The sequence below is a fragment of the Dendrobates tinctorius genome, unplaced genomic scaffold (genome assembly GCF_039654945.1).
Source record: "Dendrobates tinctorius isolate UK_male_01 unplaced genomic scaffold, ASM3965494v1 ptg000094l, whole genome shotgun sequence".
Classification (NCBI taxonomy): Eukaryota; Metazoa; Chordata; class Amphibia; order Anura; family Dendrobatidae; genus Dendrobates; species Dendrobates tinctorius.
The window spans coordinates 5445973-5464868 of record NW_027361762.1 but is presented as its reverse complement, the minus strand read 5'-3'; the positions used below and the strand labels follow the sequence as shown (position 1 = coordinate 5464868).

Here is an 18896-nt window from a genome sequence, read left to right as displayed (position 1 = left end):
GCATTATATTCTATGGGGGGTTACATTATATTCTATACATATATTATATCCAGCCCTGCATAGCCTCAATATTAGATAACAAATAACTTTGTTGCCCTATGAAGGGCGGGGGGGGGCCCAAAAAATTTCTTGCACAGGGGCCCACTACAGTCTGTGTCCGCCCCTGGGAGAAACATTTTGTTGACTTCATGCAGAATATCTTTGATAGAGATCATGCAGAGCTCACACCATCACTGAAGGAAGAAGAATGCTGATATATTCCATCCTTTGGTGTCTATCACCCTTACAAACCTAACCAAATCAGGGAAGTGTTTAACTCCAGTGCTCAGTATGAATGTATCTCTCTCAATAACCTGCTTCTCACTGGGCCTAACCTAATCAACAGCCTTATATGAGTAATGGTTTGCTTCAGACATGATCCTGTTGCAGTAATGGCCGACATTCAGCAAATGTTTAATTATTTTATTGTGAGAGAAGACAGTAGAAACTACCTCAGGGTACTGTGGTACAAGGAACATGCCTTCAGGAACAGCTCCTCACCTGCTAGATAGAGTATGGATCTGATGCTTGTCTACTTGTGAAGATCTTCTATGTTGATGATAGACTTAAGTCCTTGCCCACAAGTGAAAAAACAATTGACCTGCTCTCCAGGAAACAGGAACTGCTGTCTGCATCAAACCTTAGGATTCATAAGATCATCTCCAACATCCAGGAGGTAATGAGGGCATTCCTATCTGAGGACCACGCAACATGAGTAAATGACCTCGATCTGGGTTCTGATGTTCCTCCTATGCAATGCAGCCTTGGTCTGCTTTGGGACATTAAAGAGAATCTGTCACCTCATTTTCAGCATATAAGCTGCGGCCACCGCCATCAGGGGCTTATCTACAGCATTCTGTAATGCTGTAGATAGGCCCCCGATGTAACCTGAAAGAGAAGAAAAGCAAGTTAGATTATACTTACCCGGGGGCGTGGTCCGGTGAGGTGGGCGTTGCGGTCCGGTCCGGCGCCTCTTATCTTCTAGAGATCGGACCGGACCCGGGACTGCCCCTGGGTGAGTATAATCTAACTCGTTTGTTTTATCTTTCAGGTTACATCTGGGGCTTATCTACAGCATTACAGAATTTTGGCCGCATCTTATAGGCCAAAAATGGGGTGACAGATTCCCTTTAAATAGGACAAATTCACATTCCAGGTGTCAATCAGTGATAAACCCTTCACCAAACCAAAGAGTCTTATCTGTTGTGAACAGCATCTACAATTCTCTCTGGTTTATAGCACCCATCCCCTTTCAAAGGAAAATACTGTTGAGACAGTTGACCGCTGAGAACATTGACTGGGACACTCCGCTACCGACCCAGAAATTACAAAGGTGGGAGACATGGAAGAAGTCTCTGATTTTCTTAGAACAGCTCCAAATCCCATGTTGTTTTTCCTTAAATTCCCTATCAGATACCATCAGAAGAGAAGTCCACATTTTCCCTGACGCATCTACAGAGGCCATGTCTTCAGTGACCTTTTTGATAACCTCGGAGACCAGTAACAAAGTGCATTGCGGATTCATCCTGGACATGGCCAAACTAGCCCCAAAACCTGCACACTCTGTACCAGGGCTTGGACTTTGTGCTGCTGTACTGGCAGCAGAGGTTGCTGAAGTTTCCCCTGAACAGTGGCACCACTTCTCTGCTGGCCTGAAATCAGCCAATAGAGAAACAAGATGCATGGCCAAATCTAGCCTTTACAACAACACCTGGCTGTGGTCTCCATGCTTTTTACATGAGGACCCTTGTTCTGCTGATGCCAGCAACACATATGAATTATTTGAGGGTCTGGCCTTTGATGGGGAGATCAGACCAGCCGTCTCTACATGCCGCACATCTAAGACACCATGATTGAAGCTAAGGCCTCTTCATTCTTGAGGCTTCCCAAGCTGGTCATCGGATGTGCAGGCTGGTATTCAACTGACATATCACCAAGTACTTCATGAGAGAAGGCATCACTTGGAGCACATTACTACTGCACACAGCTTATAGCGGGGAGCATATCACCATACACCTCAGGTGTATTAAGACATGGAACTTTAACTGTATGGATTGTTGGGTTGATGGAAGTGTTTTCAAGTTGCGGCTTCCTCAGTCAGAAGATGGGTTTCCAATTGAACTTGGATTACACTACTGTTGTGAACTACAGGCCACCAATCATAAAATTGTACTTTACAGTTGTTTTCAGTTTAATATTCCATGTTTTTGTGTTTTTATCTTTCAGGTTCCAAGAACGGCGGTAGACATCATACAAGGACCTCACATCAAAATGGAATCATCGTGAAATGTAAAGTTTTCAGATGGGGAGTGTCATTTCCCATTATACGGGAATAATACATGTATAATAATTATAATACATTGTGTTGTTTCGTTGCTATGCAATCAGGTTTGCTCTCTTAGAAGTTTGTCCTTCCTCTCTCCCTGTCTCTCTCTGATGTAGGTCAGATGTCAGCAACCCATCCCTTCTTCCTCATTCACTGTCTATCAGACATCTTAGAAGCTCATGTGTTTGCAGCCTTTTTTTCCGAAAATTCTTTTTTACTTGCTGTATATGTGCAAATCTACAAGAATTCAACTGGAAAATAAACCTTCTTCTGGATTCTTCATACATGCCTCCTACAGTTGACTTCAAGATATCTGAGGACATCACTCTGTGTGAGTAACAGTTGAAAGAGGCAGACTAGAAACGGTGTCTCAGCACCCTACACTTGCAGTTTAGTTATGGAGTCAGAATACTATGGGTACAGAGAAGCATAGTCACCTACAGCTCAAAGAAGAGCCTACTTGCTGTTTTTACTTCTACCATCCATATTCTCATGGGACACGGAAGAAAAGCTCTTGCGTCATACAGCAGTTATATTGTATCACTGCAATTTAGCTTCAGATTTAACCTGAGCAAATTTATATCATACTGGTTGTTTGTAACCATATTCTGTTGAGAACGAAGGATCCTTTGGAATCTACTATAGAAATGTTACCTTTCACTGTAATCCTGTCTGAATGTGTGGTGTCCCTGCGGTCCGGCCGCCACAATGGTATCGCCTCCCTAACCGGTGATGGTATCATGTCATGCATCCACACACAAATCCATCCCTGACCAGAAGGGGGAATAAAGCCCCTAGTTTGGAGGGTGACTGCCCCGTCTGGCTGGGGGGGAGGAGTAGGAGAGTGTAGTGTGAGGAAGGGAAGGGAAGAAGGAGCATATGGAGTTTCCAGGGGTTGGAGCTATGGAAGGCTCACCCTAGGATTACAAAGACAGCAGGAGACCAGACTCCTAGGCTACCAGGGATTGAAACTCCTGAGAGCAGCATCTGGAGTCCGAGGGATTGCAGGTCCTTGGGCCACCCCTGCAGCACTAGAAGTACCACATTATAGAGGGCTTAGAGCTGGGACCTAGAGAACAGCTTACAAAGAGCTCGCAATGTATGCTGGGTGTAGCTGCTACAGAACACAAGCAGGGAGTACAGATCAGCTCATAAGCTGTTGAATCTCCAAATATACGGGCATAGAAAGGAAGGCTTAGGCTATGCGCACACGCTAGCGTTTTTAAACGCTCAGGAAAAGGATCCATTTCCCAGAAATCGCGCGTCTTTTTCCGCGCGATTTTTGACGTGTTTTTGACGCGTTTTTTGACACGCGATTTCTGGGATCATTGGGGATGGCTAAAAACGCTCAGCAATGCGGAAATTAATGAGCATGCTGCGTTTTTAGCCGCTAAGCGATTCCTGAGCGGTTAAAAACGCATGCATTGGCACAGAAAGCCAAAAGTGCATGCTAATTAATTTGATGCATCTTTTAAGCGTTTCTGCAGCGTCTGAGCCGGCTCAAACGCTGCGGAAACGCTTAAAAAAACGCATCGTGTGCACACAGCCTTATTCTACCCACTTAGTGGAGTGGACTCCAGCTGCTCCCAGACTGGCCAGACCCTGGACCTGGTGACCAGAACCCCTGGATTCAACCTGCATGCATTATCAGTAAAGGTAAAGACTGAATTCCATCGCCTCCTTGCTTCTTTCTGCTGCACTGCTCACTACAGCTCCCATCATTGCCCCAGGGCATTACTCCTGCTGAGGGGAGTGATCCATCTTGCTGCACTGCATTACTATCTATCCCCTGGGGACCCCACATGCAGTTCTGGTCATTCCTGGCAAGACACCTCACCTGGCTTCACGATAAAACCATAAACTAATACCCCCTGTAAATACTCCCCTTTCACTTGTCCGTATGGTCCACCATGCTGGGCAATCACCGCTGTGGTATCCCTGATAGACTGCCTGCCTGGTTACCGAGTACCCTCGGCCCGTGCGACTGCGACAAATGAAACTTCTGAAAAGTAGGAGTGTAAAATATGACTTAGTGGCCAGTCTGAAAATGGCAAGATTTCTATTTTTTTAATGGGATGTTTGCCACTCCCAATTACACAGACACATCAGGTAATCCGTGTGGCTAGCTGTGTCTGGTAGTGCAGCTCCATCTTCCTGCTCTGGCTTATCTTCCTGCTCTAAAGGCCCCGTTACACATAACGATGTCCCAGCGATCCTACCAACGATCCGACATGGATGGGATCACTGGGACATCGCTAGGCTGATCGCTGGTGAGCGGTCATATAGACAGCCCCTCCAGCGTTCAGGACCAGTGAGCAAGCTGGTTTCTAATGTAAACATCGGGTATTCAGGAGCCGTGGCTCTTGGATACCCGCTGTTTACCTTGGAAACCGGCGTACACACTGGTTTCCAAGGTAAACAGCGGGTATCTAAGAGCCGCACGGCTCCTGGATACCCGCTGTTTACCTTGGAAACCAGCATGTACGCCGATTTCCAAGGTAAACAGCGGGTATCCAAGAGCCGCGGCTCCTGGATACCCGATGTTTACATTAGAAACTAGCGTCCAGCGTCGCTGATCGCTGGTCTCTCGCTGCCACATGCAGCGATGCGCGCTGGCCAGCGGGAGACCAGCGATCAAAAAATGGCCCAGGCCGATCGAGAACGATCAGCGATACCCGGCGGGGGGGCTGGTCACTGATCCCCATCACACACAGCGATCTTGCTGGCGAGATCGCTGTGGCGTCACAAAATCAGCGTGTGACGGGGCCTTAAGCCAAAGAAACCGAGGACAAACTTGCTCACAGGCCGCCTTGAAGCACAAACATGTTCCTCATTATAGAGACAGACTGTTTGTGCTTCGGTATAGCCTGTGGGCAGGTCGTTCTTTGGTTTCTCTGGCTTAGAGCAGGAAGATAAGACTCTGTCTACAGTCCCACCCCGGAGCATGGGCATCTCATTAACTGAAAATTTCTAACACTGATTACACAAGAACCACAAGATGGATTTCTTCATCCCAGGTATCATTTTGATCAGTTTAACAGGGGAAACCTGACAGTGTCTGTAGTTTACAGAGCACAATCCTGCTGTCAGGTTCACTTTAAAAATTCCAAGCATTAAACAATGTTGAAAAGTTTCAGTTTATTTTATGGAATTTTTGCTATTAGGCCACTTGCACACGTTGAGTATTTGGTGAGTTTTTTACCACAGTATTTGTAAGCCAAAACCAGGAGTGGGTGATAAATGCAGAAGTGGTGACGGGTTTCTATTATACTTTTCCTCTTATTGTTCCTCTCCTGATTTTGGCTACAAATACTGAAGTCTGCACGTGACTTTACTCACTGTCTAGAAACACAGAAGAAGAAAATCTAAAAGACTATGTTCCCAAGTGCTGTATGATTTGCGCTCAATTTCTACATTTTTAGAAATCCAACACGTGATGATGAAGAATAATTCTGCTATTCCCTGCTGTAGATGCGCACAAGAAATAAGCATCAAATCAGTTAGGCTAATTTCACATTAGCGTTTTTTTGCACAGCACATCGTGCGCAATAGAAACGCATGCAAAAAAACGCATCATGCGTTTTTGCATGCGTTTGCGTTTATTTATGCGCATTCATTCTCTAGGGGTTAAAACCAGTGTCTACACATTTTTACGCCAATAATGCATGCGCACAAAAACACAGATGAACGCATGTCCATGCGCATGCCTGCGTTCCCATAGACTGTAATGCGTTATTTTGTTGCAATCCGTGTGCAAGCATGCGCATGCGCTTTTTTGACGCCTTTCGGCGGACCCAAAAATGCAACAGCCTAGGCGCACACCTTGAAAAAACGCATGCGCATGAAAACGCATGCAAACGCAAGACCATGCGCACGCCATATTAAACATAGGTACGCATGACGCATGCGCATGGAAGCGCTGCGCAGAAAACGCTAATGTGAAACCAGCCTTTCAAATGAGAAAAAATGTTCACATTTACAGATGTGCCTTATATTGCATATGGAGTGAATGCATATTTTGCAAAGACAAAGTATAACATTGTGCCCATATTATTACAGTAATTACAAATGAAGAATAAATGTATCCAGCTAAACTGTGGTGATCATACCAATTGCTAGGTCATGACTACAAAGAAAGGAAAAAAGCAATGGATTATGGGAATCATCCCAGATCCTCCTCCATTAATCTGTGTATTTCATTTAGTGGTTTGAATCCCTTTTTCATAACTAATTTCCCTACAGTTTTTTTAAGGAATCGCCTAATCCCTGGATTACAGATAAGGCCTTGATTTGTTTATTGGAGATTATGCAGTCAAGGTTACCATGTCTTGAACATGTGCAGGGCAAGGGTGGAGAAGAAACCTGCGCAAGCAGCCTGGCATAGGTTCCAATGAATAGAATTACCCCGAATCACAATCTGCATCATCTGCCATCAGCATTTGTTCTAGATGTAAAAAATAAATGGGTTTTGGTGGTCGCCTGGCATGAATCTATAACCATGTCAGCAAGGGACAACAAAAGCTATAGAAACAGAACAGTGTCTCGTTAGTATGTCAACCTATACAACATCATATAAATCCTAAACATGTGCAGATCTTTAGTATCAAAGGCTAAAAAACGTCATCAATATTAATCATAAGAACAAAATCTGTAAACTGTTTTCCTTCTTGATCCGTGAAGACTGAAAGAAGTAATTGGCAGACATAAGGGCTGCGGAGCTAGATGCAATGTAGAGTCTGGCGGAAATCTAACTGGATATGACAGCTTAATGTTGCAGAAGGAGAAGCCAACAGGGGAATTGTGGAGCACAGAGAAGGGCAGTCGTTTAGGAAAAAGAGTGACTTCAATGGCTTGCAGGATATAAAAAGTGGCCATAGCGGTGCGTGAATAATGTGAGCAATAAGGACGCTCAGTGGTTAGCATTTCTACAACATTAGAACCGTAAGATCAAAGCAACATCTGCACAGAGCTTGTATACTCTCTTTATTTTCTTATTCCAAAAATGCTGCTAGCTTAGGACCAAGTTTAACAATATTCTAGTATATTCACTAAGCACATTGCCTTAATTACCTTCCTATGCTTTATGCCAAAGTGAAGGAACGTTAGAATATTAGCCTTAATTAAAAACAGTGTCCATGAGTCTGGATCAGAGTATACCTCCTTATCTTCTCAGTCACGGGCCACAAGCTTAACAGAAATCCCTGGGAGGCCTTGCTGAATAAACGTATCCCCAGTGTTCCTAAGTATTCCTGTAATAACCTGCAGGTACAGAGGATGTCATCACAGATCTGAGGCAGACCAAGAGTTAAAGGTTTATTTACAAGGATATTCACTCCACGCAGGGAGGAGCAACAAGGGGGATAATAATTGCAACAAATAAACGGTAATACGGTAGTTAAGGAGATAAATGTAGGCAGGAATAAACTTATAGTCTGAAGAAGGCTTGATTGAAGGGTCTACTTCTCCAACGTTGGCGCCGTCAACAGCGGCACGTGCATTCTCGCAAGTCTCTGTCCACAATGAAGAAATGGCCTATGGGGAAAACAACAGGATGCTGGGCGGTGAGAGGGGGTCCTGCTCTCACCACTCTTAGTCACAAGTTCACACTCAGAATGTGTCACCACAGGAACGATGCCGCGCTCCTCGGTCAGTCCAGCTACTTCTCTCAGGGGCTCAGGTCTGTCACTGTGCATGCCGGGCCTGCACGCACTACTTGTCAGGGGAGTCTCCTTTGGTCACAGAGATTGGTGGGTCCACATTCACACAAAGGACGCTCACCGCGTACTGTCTGTCTCAGTCCTCAGCCAGACGGTTCTCTCACTCCGGGAATGCGGTGCAGCTGACAGCTCTCTGTCCTGTGCGCTGTACTTTCCTGCCCTGACTCTACTCTGCTTCCTACGCGCAGCCCCTCCTAACAGGTCTCCGCCCCCCGCAGTCACATGGAAGGGTCGGTCCAGGTCTGATAACCTTCCCGCAGGAAACGCTTCTGCCTGGCCAGGTGGTTCCGGACACGGAGCAGGAGAGGTAACCCCATTTAAGTTCCTCCTTCTCTTCACCCCCTTACATTCCCACACTCTTATTTTCCTGGCAGCTAGATAGACCATGGCCTAAATATGGAGAAAACCAGGATTAGACCTGATGGAAGTAAAGAAGAGGATCTCATGGTATATGGTCAACTAAAATTGTCAGCCATGTTGCCTTATAACATAGACAAAGTCAATCAAATGTGGGCTCCACGGACAGACAACAGTAATCATACCCCTCTGCTCTACCACCGTGACCCACACAGACTTCCACAGCCTTGGATTCTCCTTTTACTCTGCCCCTTCCGCTGGCTAGGATTCCTTTGCCTCTTTACACTTCCCTCTCAACCCTATGTCCCTCTCTTTCCCCTCCTTCTTTAGCTACCCCTCCTCCACCCTGTCACCTTTGTTTTGCATTCTTTTTCGCTATAATTAAAAGTTTGTACTTTTGTCATTTTGTAATGTTGTTTCTGTGTTTGCTCCAAAACTGTAACTAAACAGTTACAGTTTAAAAAAACCCTGTCCATTGTGACTGCATACACTCTTTGTACAAGCTGCAGAATACGTTGACGCTATTTATAGGAAAAAAGTCAAAGTTAGAGAAAGAAATTTCAAAAACTGACCGTCACATCCAAGCATAAGCATAGTGTGAACAAGTGCTTAACCCAGAGTTACCAACTCATATACATTCAATCAAAAAAGGAAGCACACTGTAGCGCCAAACCATGCAAACATGAAAAATGAATAATGAATTGCATTACTGCATTAGAAGTATGAAAAATTGAGAAAGTTTAGCGCATAAAATGGCCATTCAGATGGAGACTACAGTCTTAGTGAGGATTGGCATAGAATAGGGACCTGGAAAACGAGAAATGCCTTAACGTGGCTTCCAGGTACACATAACTTGGCCATTTTATGCCCTAAACTTTCTCAATCAGATTACCTAGTAACAATCTGCTGACGGATTCCCTTTCAATAGGGTGAAGACAAATTTTAGTGATCAGAAATTGGCAAACTATGTTTTATTATAATAGGCAAAGGGATCTTGGAACAGGAAAGTGGTAAAACTGTCTGGTAAAAGAAAGGGCTCCTTGTTTTAATAGTTGAAATAGTATTACCCTGTAAGGTATGATAATGTTCTGCATATGGCATGTGATAAAGTGGTTCATGTACTTGCGAAATATTAATACAATTAATAAAAATAATCATTTTATTCCAAAGTATATTCCCTATCACATTGAAGATGAGACTCCAACGTACAGTCGCATTGTCCAACATGAAAAGTCTTATAATAAAATGAATTAGACAACGCTTCTTTATCCATGTATTGAAAAGTGAATTGTATAATCAAAGACAAAAACACATAGACCGTGTGGAAGATAATAAGGGGCACAATAGGGATGTAGCGGAAGAAAAAAGTGATTGCCAGGGAGAATTAGGTATAGACCATTGCAATTAGTAGGTGACTAGGTAGGATCCCAAAGTGACCACATGGAGTCAAATTTGTCCATCTTAGTTCCTAACTACCTTATTTCTGATGTGTTGATTAAAAGAGGAAGATGGAGAAGTCTATTTCCCTTGACTTGCTATAGGACAACTTGTCACTGATGCGTAGAAGGAATCCTTATCACAATGCATTCTTCATTTTCACTCATCGTCCCTACAGAAGTGTTCACTGTGCTGATCAGACTTTCCAAATAGTGTAGCATTCCAAATGATTTTCTAGCAATGTTCCTCTTCCATGGATTCTTCAACATCCTCAAGATCCATTGAATGGTCACGCAGAAGGACTTTCTTTTGAAGTTCAGTGTAGAAGTCCACACTTTCTGACACACAATGGATAGGTTTGTCTCTATAGAAATCCATCCCTTTGTGGTTCAAAAAGCAGGTTTGCTCCTTCAAGTTTTGCTGAAATGCTTTTTGATTTCTCCGGAATTCAAGGACAGTTTTGGTGTAAGTGTTGAGTGTTGTAACAGCAGAAACCATACAGCAGGTGAAGGAAGCCCATGCAGTGCTAAAATACACAGAAAAGGTTTCTCTTAAAAAAAATAAAAAATACTCCTAAAATTATTTAAGTAGAAGCATTTTGAATTATTCATGAACTTACTAGAATGCCCAACCATAATCCCATGAATGTGGCCTCCAGTCCTCTGGTCCAAGGCTTACAGTGGCTTGGAAAACCTGAGTGTACATCATGTGTGCCACCATCCCAAAAAGTCCTGCAGAAAAGAGAGCATCTTAAAAACCTGGATGAATACTGAATATCATGATTAGTTATAATTATTAGTATTATTCAATTGTTTCATGCTACCTGGGGCTTAAAAGCATGATCACTAATGATTCGATCTACCCAACCGCTCGGTACACTAATCCTCTATGTTCATTCCTGTTAGTCATATACTCCCATTAAACCAAGTAAAGCCCAATTATTGGATATTCAGTATTTAAAACTCCCTTTTACCAAGAAAAATCAAAATAAAATATTATCAGATTATCAAATACGGATCAAAGAAATGTTGCTATATTTCAATCAAAATTAAATATTTTGAGCCAGATTTACTAATATTGTCTAATATTTCAAGAGTATAAATCTAGACTATGCAGCCAAAAGCTGCCCAAATTCATCCCAGTGGTGTATATATAATGTGTGACACAGTACCCTTGAGAAACCCTGAGAAAAGATTTTTACATTCTTTATACCAAATCAAGACTGCGTTAAATTAAGGTTTATTTTGTAGGTACACTTGCAATGTAACATTAAGACAGAACGGCGCTGCGATTGTACAGCATGTGAGATAAGACTGATAGTTTTTTCCTTTGAGGTGTTGTCCATTTTCAATAAACACTTCAGGCAATGCTGATTATGGTTTACTTACCTTCTGAAGTCCCTACCACTTTACCACTGATTCTCTGCTGCTCCGCTCTGGGGGGTTTTGACAGGTCTGCAGATGTGATGTTGCATCTAGATCATACGGCCACAGCAGCCAATCACTGGCTTAGCATGATGCTGATGTAGACAGCACAAGACACTCAGTGATTGGCTGTGGCAGTCAAGTGTAGACATATCATCACTACTGCAGGCCTTAAAAAACGGTGCCGAAAGCAGGCACTAAAGTGACAGTGGCTTCAGTAAGTACAGCGGGTGAAATAAGTATTGAGCACGTCGCCAATTTTTTTAACTAACTATATTTCTAAAGGTGCTATTGAAATATAGATCTCTCCAGATATCGGTAAAAATCCATCCAATCCACACAGGCAAAGAAATCAAACCACAGATGTCCATAAATTAAGTTATATATAATAGTGAAAAATGACCCAGAAAAAAGTATTGAACACACTTGCTGAAATGTTTTTAATACTTCATACACAAGCCTTTGTTGGTGATGACAGCTTCAAAACGCCTCCTGTATGGAGAAACTAGTCGCATGCATTGCTCATGTGTGATTTTGGAATAAATACAGTATACAGGGATTGCAGTGCTTACCTGTCCAGGTATCTGAACTAGTACACTCCCAGGATGCATCAAACCCATGTGGTAAAGATGTTGGCAATACAGGTGCAAAATACTGATGAGTCAACCACTCCCATCCTACCAACTCATGGAGGGGGTGTTTACTTAGTATATGACTGCACAAAAGAGGCTTCTATAGTCTGGTCACACACAGGTAATGCACAGTGTCTGGCTTACAGCCTATTAATGATGCCCATACTATTAGAACAGGCAGCCTGCCCAGCACTATCTAGGTGCATCCCATGAGGGCAGACACCCTACTTTACAAGGCTAAAAATCCAGGTCAAGGGTCCTCACATTTGCGAGTCCTAACGCTAAACTTCATAGAAAAACCACAAAAAGAGGACTAAAAATCCTCCAAAAATTCAAATTAATACAGTATAAACCGCGGGTTGCGTGCTTACATATTCTTTAGACTTTGGCATTAAAGCCCCAACAGTGCTCATTGGAACCTTAAATAGTTTAGAAATTCTTCTGTAACCAATGCCATTAGTATGTTTTGCAACAATAAGGCTGCAAAGGTCTTGACAAATCTCACTGGTTTTACTCATCATGAGACTTTTTTGTGGGGCTCCTCGGTAATGCGACACCTTTTTATAGGCTGTTGAACCAGCTGAAATTATTTTTCACTAAGTGGTACAATTGCTTTCAAATCACTGATAGATTTCAGCTGATGTCATGACATGATTTTTGAGCAATGGAGAGTTCCACAAAACTTTTGCAACCTTTGGTGATTAGACATTGCATACTTGTGGCTACGAGGTTATCTGCTCCCGACGCTGGCACAAGAGAATTCTCACAGCACGCAGTGCACGCGATGTGAGGATTCATAAGTCTGCAGTCACATTGAGTGACTGCAAACTTGTAGCCTAACGCTGGACAACCCCTTTAACAATGAATGCAGTTTGCATTTTGAAATTTGGCGATAGATTCCATTTAACGCCATTCTATCATCAAACCGCTGGAAGCATTAACCAGAAACTAGATGTGTGTCTGCAGCCAGGTATGTTTTACTCTGAAATGACGCAGCCTTGTCAGCATAAACATACGAGTACTTTGGAATCCTCCGGGGACTGTGCGCCTCAGCTGACTAGTCTATTTCAGGTCCCTGATTAGTAAAACAAAAAAAGTGGTTTGGTACCGTGTCAGCCAGTAGAAAAAAAATATATAAAGTGCTCTCAGTGAGAGAAACAAAATAGGAATCTTGTGGGTATGATACCTTTTAATGGCTAACAAATAATAGTGAATGTTGTTACAAAGCAAGCTTTCGGGACTGCTTACGTCCCTTCATCAGGCTGATACCATATTAGCCTGATGAAGGGACATAAGCAGTCCCAAAAGCTTGCTTTGTAACAACATTCACTATTATTTGTTAGCCATTAAAAGGTATCATACCAACAAGATTCCTATTTTGTTTCTCTCACTGAGAGCACTTTATATATTTTTTAGGTCCCTGATTGTCTTCTTCCACTTGACTTCAGGTGACTAACAGGTCTTTCCCTATTTACGTACATAGAGCGAGAGCTGAAAAATAAAGCTAAGCGAGGAGAAGCAACTGGAGACCTGCCTCAGACTAATCATGTCTCTCCCCCCCCAAAATATGTCTACTCTGGAGCGCCACAGCATTCAGAGTAAAACATACACATCTGCAGTGGCACAAACGGCGTCTGATTCATGCTGCTGGGGTTCAGGCAGCATGAATTTAATGATAGGTTTCCAAATGCTGCCTAATTGTCTCTTTGAAAGAACCTTTTAAGCACATTTCAAATATCACCTTGTGGGAAGCAGATAAGTTACCTGAAAGCACCGAGGACATTGCAGCAAATGCGTTCAGCTTCAGTCCACAGACAGGGTTTCCAGTGTAAATAATTTCCAGCAGCAGCAGCACAAAGCTAATGACCAACAATGTAATGTACGCCAGCTCTGATCCTAAAGAAAGCCATAGAATCCCTGAAACAGAGAACACACAGGTGATAGCATGTGCAATTAAAGTGACTCTAGCACTAGATTAAGATAAAGGTAATCTGAGAGCAGCATGATGCAGAGGCAGGGACCCTGATTCCAGTGATGTGTCACTTACTAGGCTGTGTTTTGCGGTTTCAATACAATCAGTGTTTTATCAGCAATAGGTCACTACAGGACTAGTTGTCTTGTGCCTTCTAGTCCAACCACGCCCTCAGCACTGATTAGCAGTTTTCTCTTACTATACAATGTACACAGAAACATATGGTATAGAAACAGCTCTACCATGGAGCTCTGCTAGATCTGCAGCAGAGAAAATTGTGACTATCATAATTGCTGCACTCAGTAAGCTAAATCAAACATCGCTGAAATCAGGGTCTATATCCCTACATAGTGCTGCTATCAGATTACATAGTAAAAAAGTTCCTTACAGATTCCCCTGAATTAGCAAAATAGTGGTTTGGTTACAATGTTTGGATTTACAAATAATGAGGAAACCCCATGATAACATATGAAGAACAAATACCATGAATATCAGATACCATTCCAAGAGTTTAGTACTACAAGACTAAGCAATATGATGTGATGGCTCTAGCAACCAGCAATGCTGCAGTGCATATAACACTGCATCATTGTGTCACAGCAGTCATTTATGGAAGTTTCCATTGTATATTTTTACTCATAAATCATAATAGTTGGATAATCGATCACAGCTCCTTGGAAAAAATATGTCATAAAATGTAATGTGTAATTTAGAGAGAATCTGTATAAAGCATAACTGACACCTTAGCCCTAGACCGAGGGATCATTTAGACTTCAGGGCTTTTTATTGTCCCTAAAAAAATAGTCATCAGTGTTTCTGATCAGTGTCATTAATGTTTTTCATCAGTGTTTTTAAACAGTGTCATCAGGGCTTTTCATCAGTGACAGATTTTTACCATCACAGTTTGGTCAGAGTTTCATCAACTTTTTTTCTTGGATGATAAATATTTCTCCAACTTCTTTTATTAAACAGTCTGTGAACAATGGTGGCATCCAAGTGCTGTCCTATTTTTCTCTGAACCCATAGACTTGCATTAGCGATTCTGATTAAAAAAAATAGACGAATATGGGACGTATCTCCAAGATTTTGTGCATAACACACAGCCTGCAAAAATATCTGGATAACAGCCCCATAGACTATGATATGTATGAATTCTATCTCTGAGAAAAATTCGTATCAAACTTGTACATGAAAAAATGGTGAGCCCTTACACATACCGCACTTATCACACAGAGCAGCGGTTCTATTCTGCAGCAATCTGAGAAGTGGAGCATCACTCCAAGGATTCCTTTACAATTTACCCAAATAGCTATAGTGATTACAGGAATTAAAATACTTTCTGATCGTCGGCTACTTATGTTCTCAGAACAGTTCTGGGTGTCAGTCCTGCATCATGTGAAGGCAGCTCTGATTAGCCCACTCACACAGTGTCTTATGTGGCCACTGGAAGTTACATTCTCAATGCAAGTCTATGAGAGCCTTAACGAGAGTCGGCAAGTAACACTGAGGTGACAAGGTGCAGAACAACAGTACTGAGAATGGAAGAAGACAGAAATATGTCAGTATTTAAAGAGAACTTGTCAGCAGGATTGTGATGGGTAACCTACAGACAGTGTCAGGTCAGCACCGTTATACTGATTACAATGATACCTGGGCTGATGAAATCCGTCTCGTGGTTCTTGTTTAATCTTTATTTTCAGTTTTCAGTTAATGAGATTCTCGTGCTCCGGGGCGGCCTGTGGGGGGCGCTTTATGTGGTGGTCTGATTACATAGTCATCCTTATGGCAGGTCACTGATCCCTGAATGACCGGTCCCTAATTTTACATACTGCATATAATATGGTTTGAAAAAAAAATTCACATTCATCAAGCAGGCGCCTGTGCTGTAGCATGATGCGGTGGATAATATGACTTTTCGTTTTATTCACACATATAGTTTTGATTGAAAAAAAAATAGTCTCCATCATGATGGTTGCGGCAGCGCCTGCGCAACAGCATCTATCGCGTTCCTATAGATGCTACTGAGCAGGCGTCGGTGCCATTTTGGTAGAGAAAAATAAAAATTAAACTCCTTCAAGATGGCACCAGCGATGCCAGCGAAGTAGCATAGTTCCTATAGAGCCTACTGCGCAGGAACCACCACCATTTTGGAAGAGAAAAAAAACTAGGCTGCATCAAGATGGTGCCGGCGGCGCCTGAGCAACGGCATGTATCAAGTTCCGATAGATGCTACAGAGCAGGCTCCGGCGCCATTTTGGCAGAGAAAAAAAATTAGGCTCCATCAAGATGCCACCAGCCGTGCCTGCGTGTAGCATTTATCGGAACGTCATTTTGATTAAGAATTTTTTTCTTCAAACAAAATTATATGTCTAAGTAAAATGAAAACGGGCACATTATCCACCGTATCATGTGACAGTGCAGGTGCTGCCACTGCCTGCCTGATGAAAGTGAATTTTTTTTCTCCAAACAATATTACCGGTATATTCATTACATAAAATAGGGGCAGGTCATTGAGGAATAAGTGACCTGTCACAAGCCACACAGATGAATATCTAAGCAGAGCACCACTTAAAGCCTTGTCCAGAGGCTCGCCCCTAAGCACAAGAATCTGATTACCCGAAAGCTGCAAATAAAGATTAAACAACAACCACAAGACAGATTTCACCAACTAATGTATCATTTTAATCAGTATAACATCGCCAACCTGACATTGTCTGTAGTTTACTGAGCACAATCCTGTTGACAGGTTCACTTTAAATACTGTGACAAAGTCACTGGCAAGGTGCTGGAGGGAAGATATGTTTCACTGCGGCTCATAGCTTCAGTGATCTAAAACCCCAGAAGTTTTTCCTTCAGCACACTAAGTGTTGCAAAGCAGACAATTTAAATAAAGGGCTGGTTTTTTTGTGGATGACCATAGAGTGGGTGGAAGGTTGTCCACCTTATCTCCACACCACGGTGCGGTCTGGGGCTTAAATAGCTGGCCTCCAGAGGCAGTATGTGTTCAGTGTCTGGAGAGGAACACTCCAGAGAACTGTTTTGTGTTTCATGCTAAAACCTGAACTGTGGACCTTGCTAGCCCAGTGCGGGCTGATCCCCGCAATGAGAAGGACTGTGTTTTGTTGTATTTTGTTTTGCTGTTTTTGCCCAGAGGGCTGTGTTTACTTGTTCAAACTTGGCTTATGCTGAACCTAATAAACCAAGGACATTCTTAAAGAGACAGTGTTATCGTTTTGACCTTGTGTCCAGCCGAGTGAGCTGATTTACCACAGGTGGTGATAAAAGTGCAGGCAGCGTTCCCAGTGAACACGTGTGATGGCTACAAGAGGTGCTGCATGTCATGGGTGAAGGAGGCCACAAACCACCGTATGGTAAAATTGAGGACCTGTTCAAATATCTGGTACAAGCGCAGCAGCAGCAACAGACCAGTAAGCAGCTTGTAAATCAGATGCAACAGCAGCATCAGCAGCATGTTAACTTGCTCTTAGAGGCGGCTTGTGGAAAGTCGGCAGCTCCTCCCCCAAGTCCAGATGACGTCACATATGTCCAGAAGGTGGTAAGATGAGCAATGCAAAAAATGACCCCGGGTGATGATGTGGAAGCATTTTTGACTATGTTTCAGTGGGTAGCAGAGTGTGAGAAGCTATCGACAGAGCAGTGGGCGGAGGTGCTAGCCCCCTTTCTAACTGGCGAGATCCAAAAGGATTATTTTGATTTGGTGTTAGAGGATGCGCAGGAGTATGCCAAATTAAAATCTGAAATTTTGGCACTCGCTGGAGTTATTATGTCGGTCAGAGCACAAAGGGTTCACCACTGGGCATACTATGGGGACAAACCACCTCGATCCTAAATGTTTGATTTACTGCATCTTGTAAAATGCAGCAAATGGTTGCAGCCGGAATCCTCCACTCCAGCCCAGATGGTCCAGCGGGTTGTCATGGACAGATTTGTTTACTCCCTTCATAGGTCGGTTCAGATCTGGGTTGCCCAGGGAGATACCTGGAATGCGGACGAACTGGTGGGCCTAGTGGAACAGTACCAGGTGGTCGAGAGGTTTCTAAGAAAACCAGGGGTTGGTGCATCCCCATACTGTGTCAAGGGCCATTGGCCCGTTGTCCTTTCTCCTCTGAGGAGATGGACTGAAGCCTAGGGAGGCGCTGCTTGTACTATGCCTATCCCGCCTGCAGTGTGGATTATCAGCCCAGTGAAAGGCTGCAGGCATGTCCCGTGACAATAAATGAGGTGCTGGTGTCAGGACTCTTGGACTCAGGGAGTTTTGTGATAAGGGCCACAGTTCTTGACCAGTTGATCTCAGGAAAATACGTGGGCGTCCGCTGCATCCATGGTGACGCCAAGTACTACCTTGTTTCCTAAATAATGATAAAAATGAACCATAGTACTGAGTCCCATGAGGTTGGCGTAGTCAAACACTTGCTACACCTGGTGATCATCGGGCGTGACTTTAGTCTGTTCTGGCACCTGTTGGAACAGGCGAGGGTGCCCACTAATGCAGATAGAAGCCGGTCCACCCATGAAGATTCCCCATCGCAGTCGGATGAGTTCTCCCTGTGCTTACTTGCTGGTGACGAGGATGAGGCGGTGACCAGTGAGGCCGAGATTCCTGAGTTAGTTGAGGGTTTCTGGAGGGTATTTTGGGACTGCCCAAATGTATGATCTTAATTTAAGAAATTTGTTTGACATTGAGACTGTGATAAATGGAGGTGCTCAAGAGCCGGGACCGACACCAGGTTTCCATGTTTCACTTTAAATGAAGAACTGCTTTATCAGGTCAATAAACCTAGAAGGGAACTGATAGAGCATTTGTTGGTGCTGGGTCCCTATAAGTGTTGGGTATTAGATCTGGCCCATTCTCATGTCTTGGGTGGGCATCTGGGAGTAGATAAAACTCAAGAGCGGGTCCTTCAGAGGTTCTACTGGACTGTGTGTCACCGAGACATTGTTAATTTCTGCCGATTATGTCCTACCTGTCAG

At 43.3% G+C, this 18896-nt stretch overlaps 1 protein-coding gene across 1 annotated transcript in view; it reads right to left on the bottom strand.

Moving 5' to 3' along the window:
• Positions 1-9575: 9575 nt before the first annotated feature.
• GSG1 (germ cell associated 1) overlaps positions 9576-18896 on the bottom strand; it is a 128855-nt gene continuing 119534 nt past the window's right edge. Inside the window, exons 4-6 of the mRNA XM_073586664.1 lie at positions 13697-13849; positions 10496-10607; positions 9576-10402 (exon numbers count right to left, since the gene is read on the bottom strand). Of these exons, the coding sequence (XP_073442765.1) occupies positions 10111-10402; positions 10496-10607; positions 13697-13849 (557 nt within the window). The 3' untranslated portion in view covers positions 9576-10110. The remainder of the gene's footprint in view (positions 10403-10495; positions 10608-13696; positions 13850-18896) is intronic.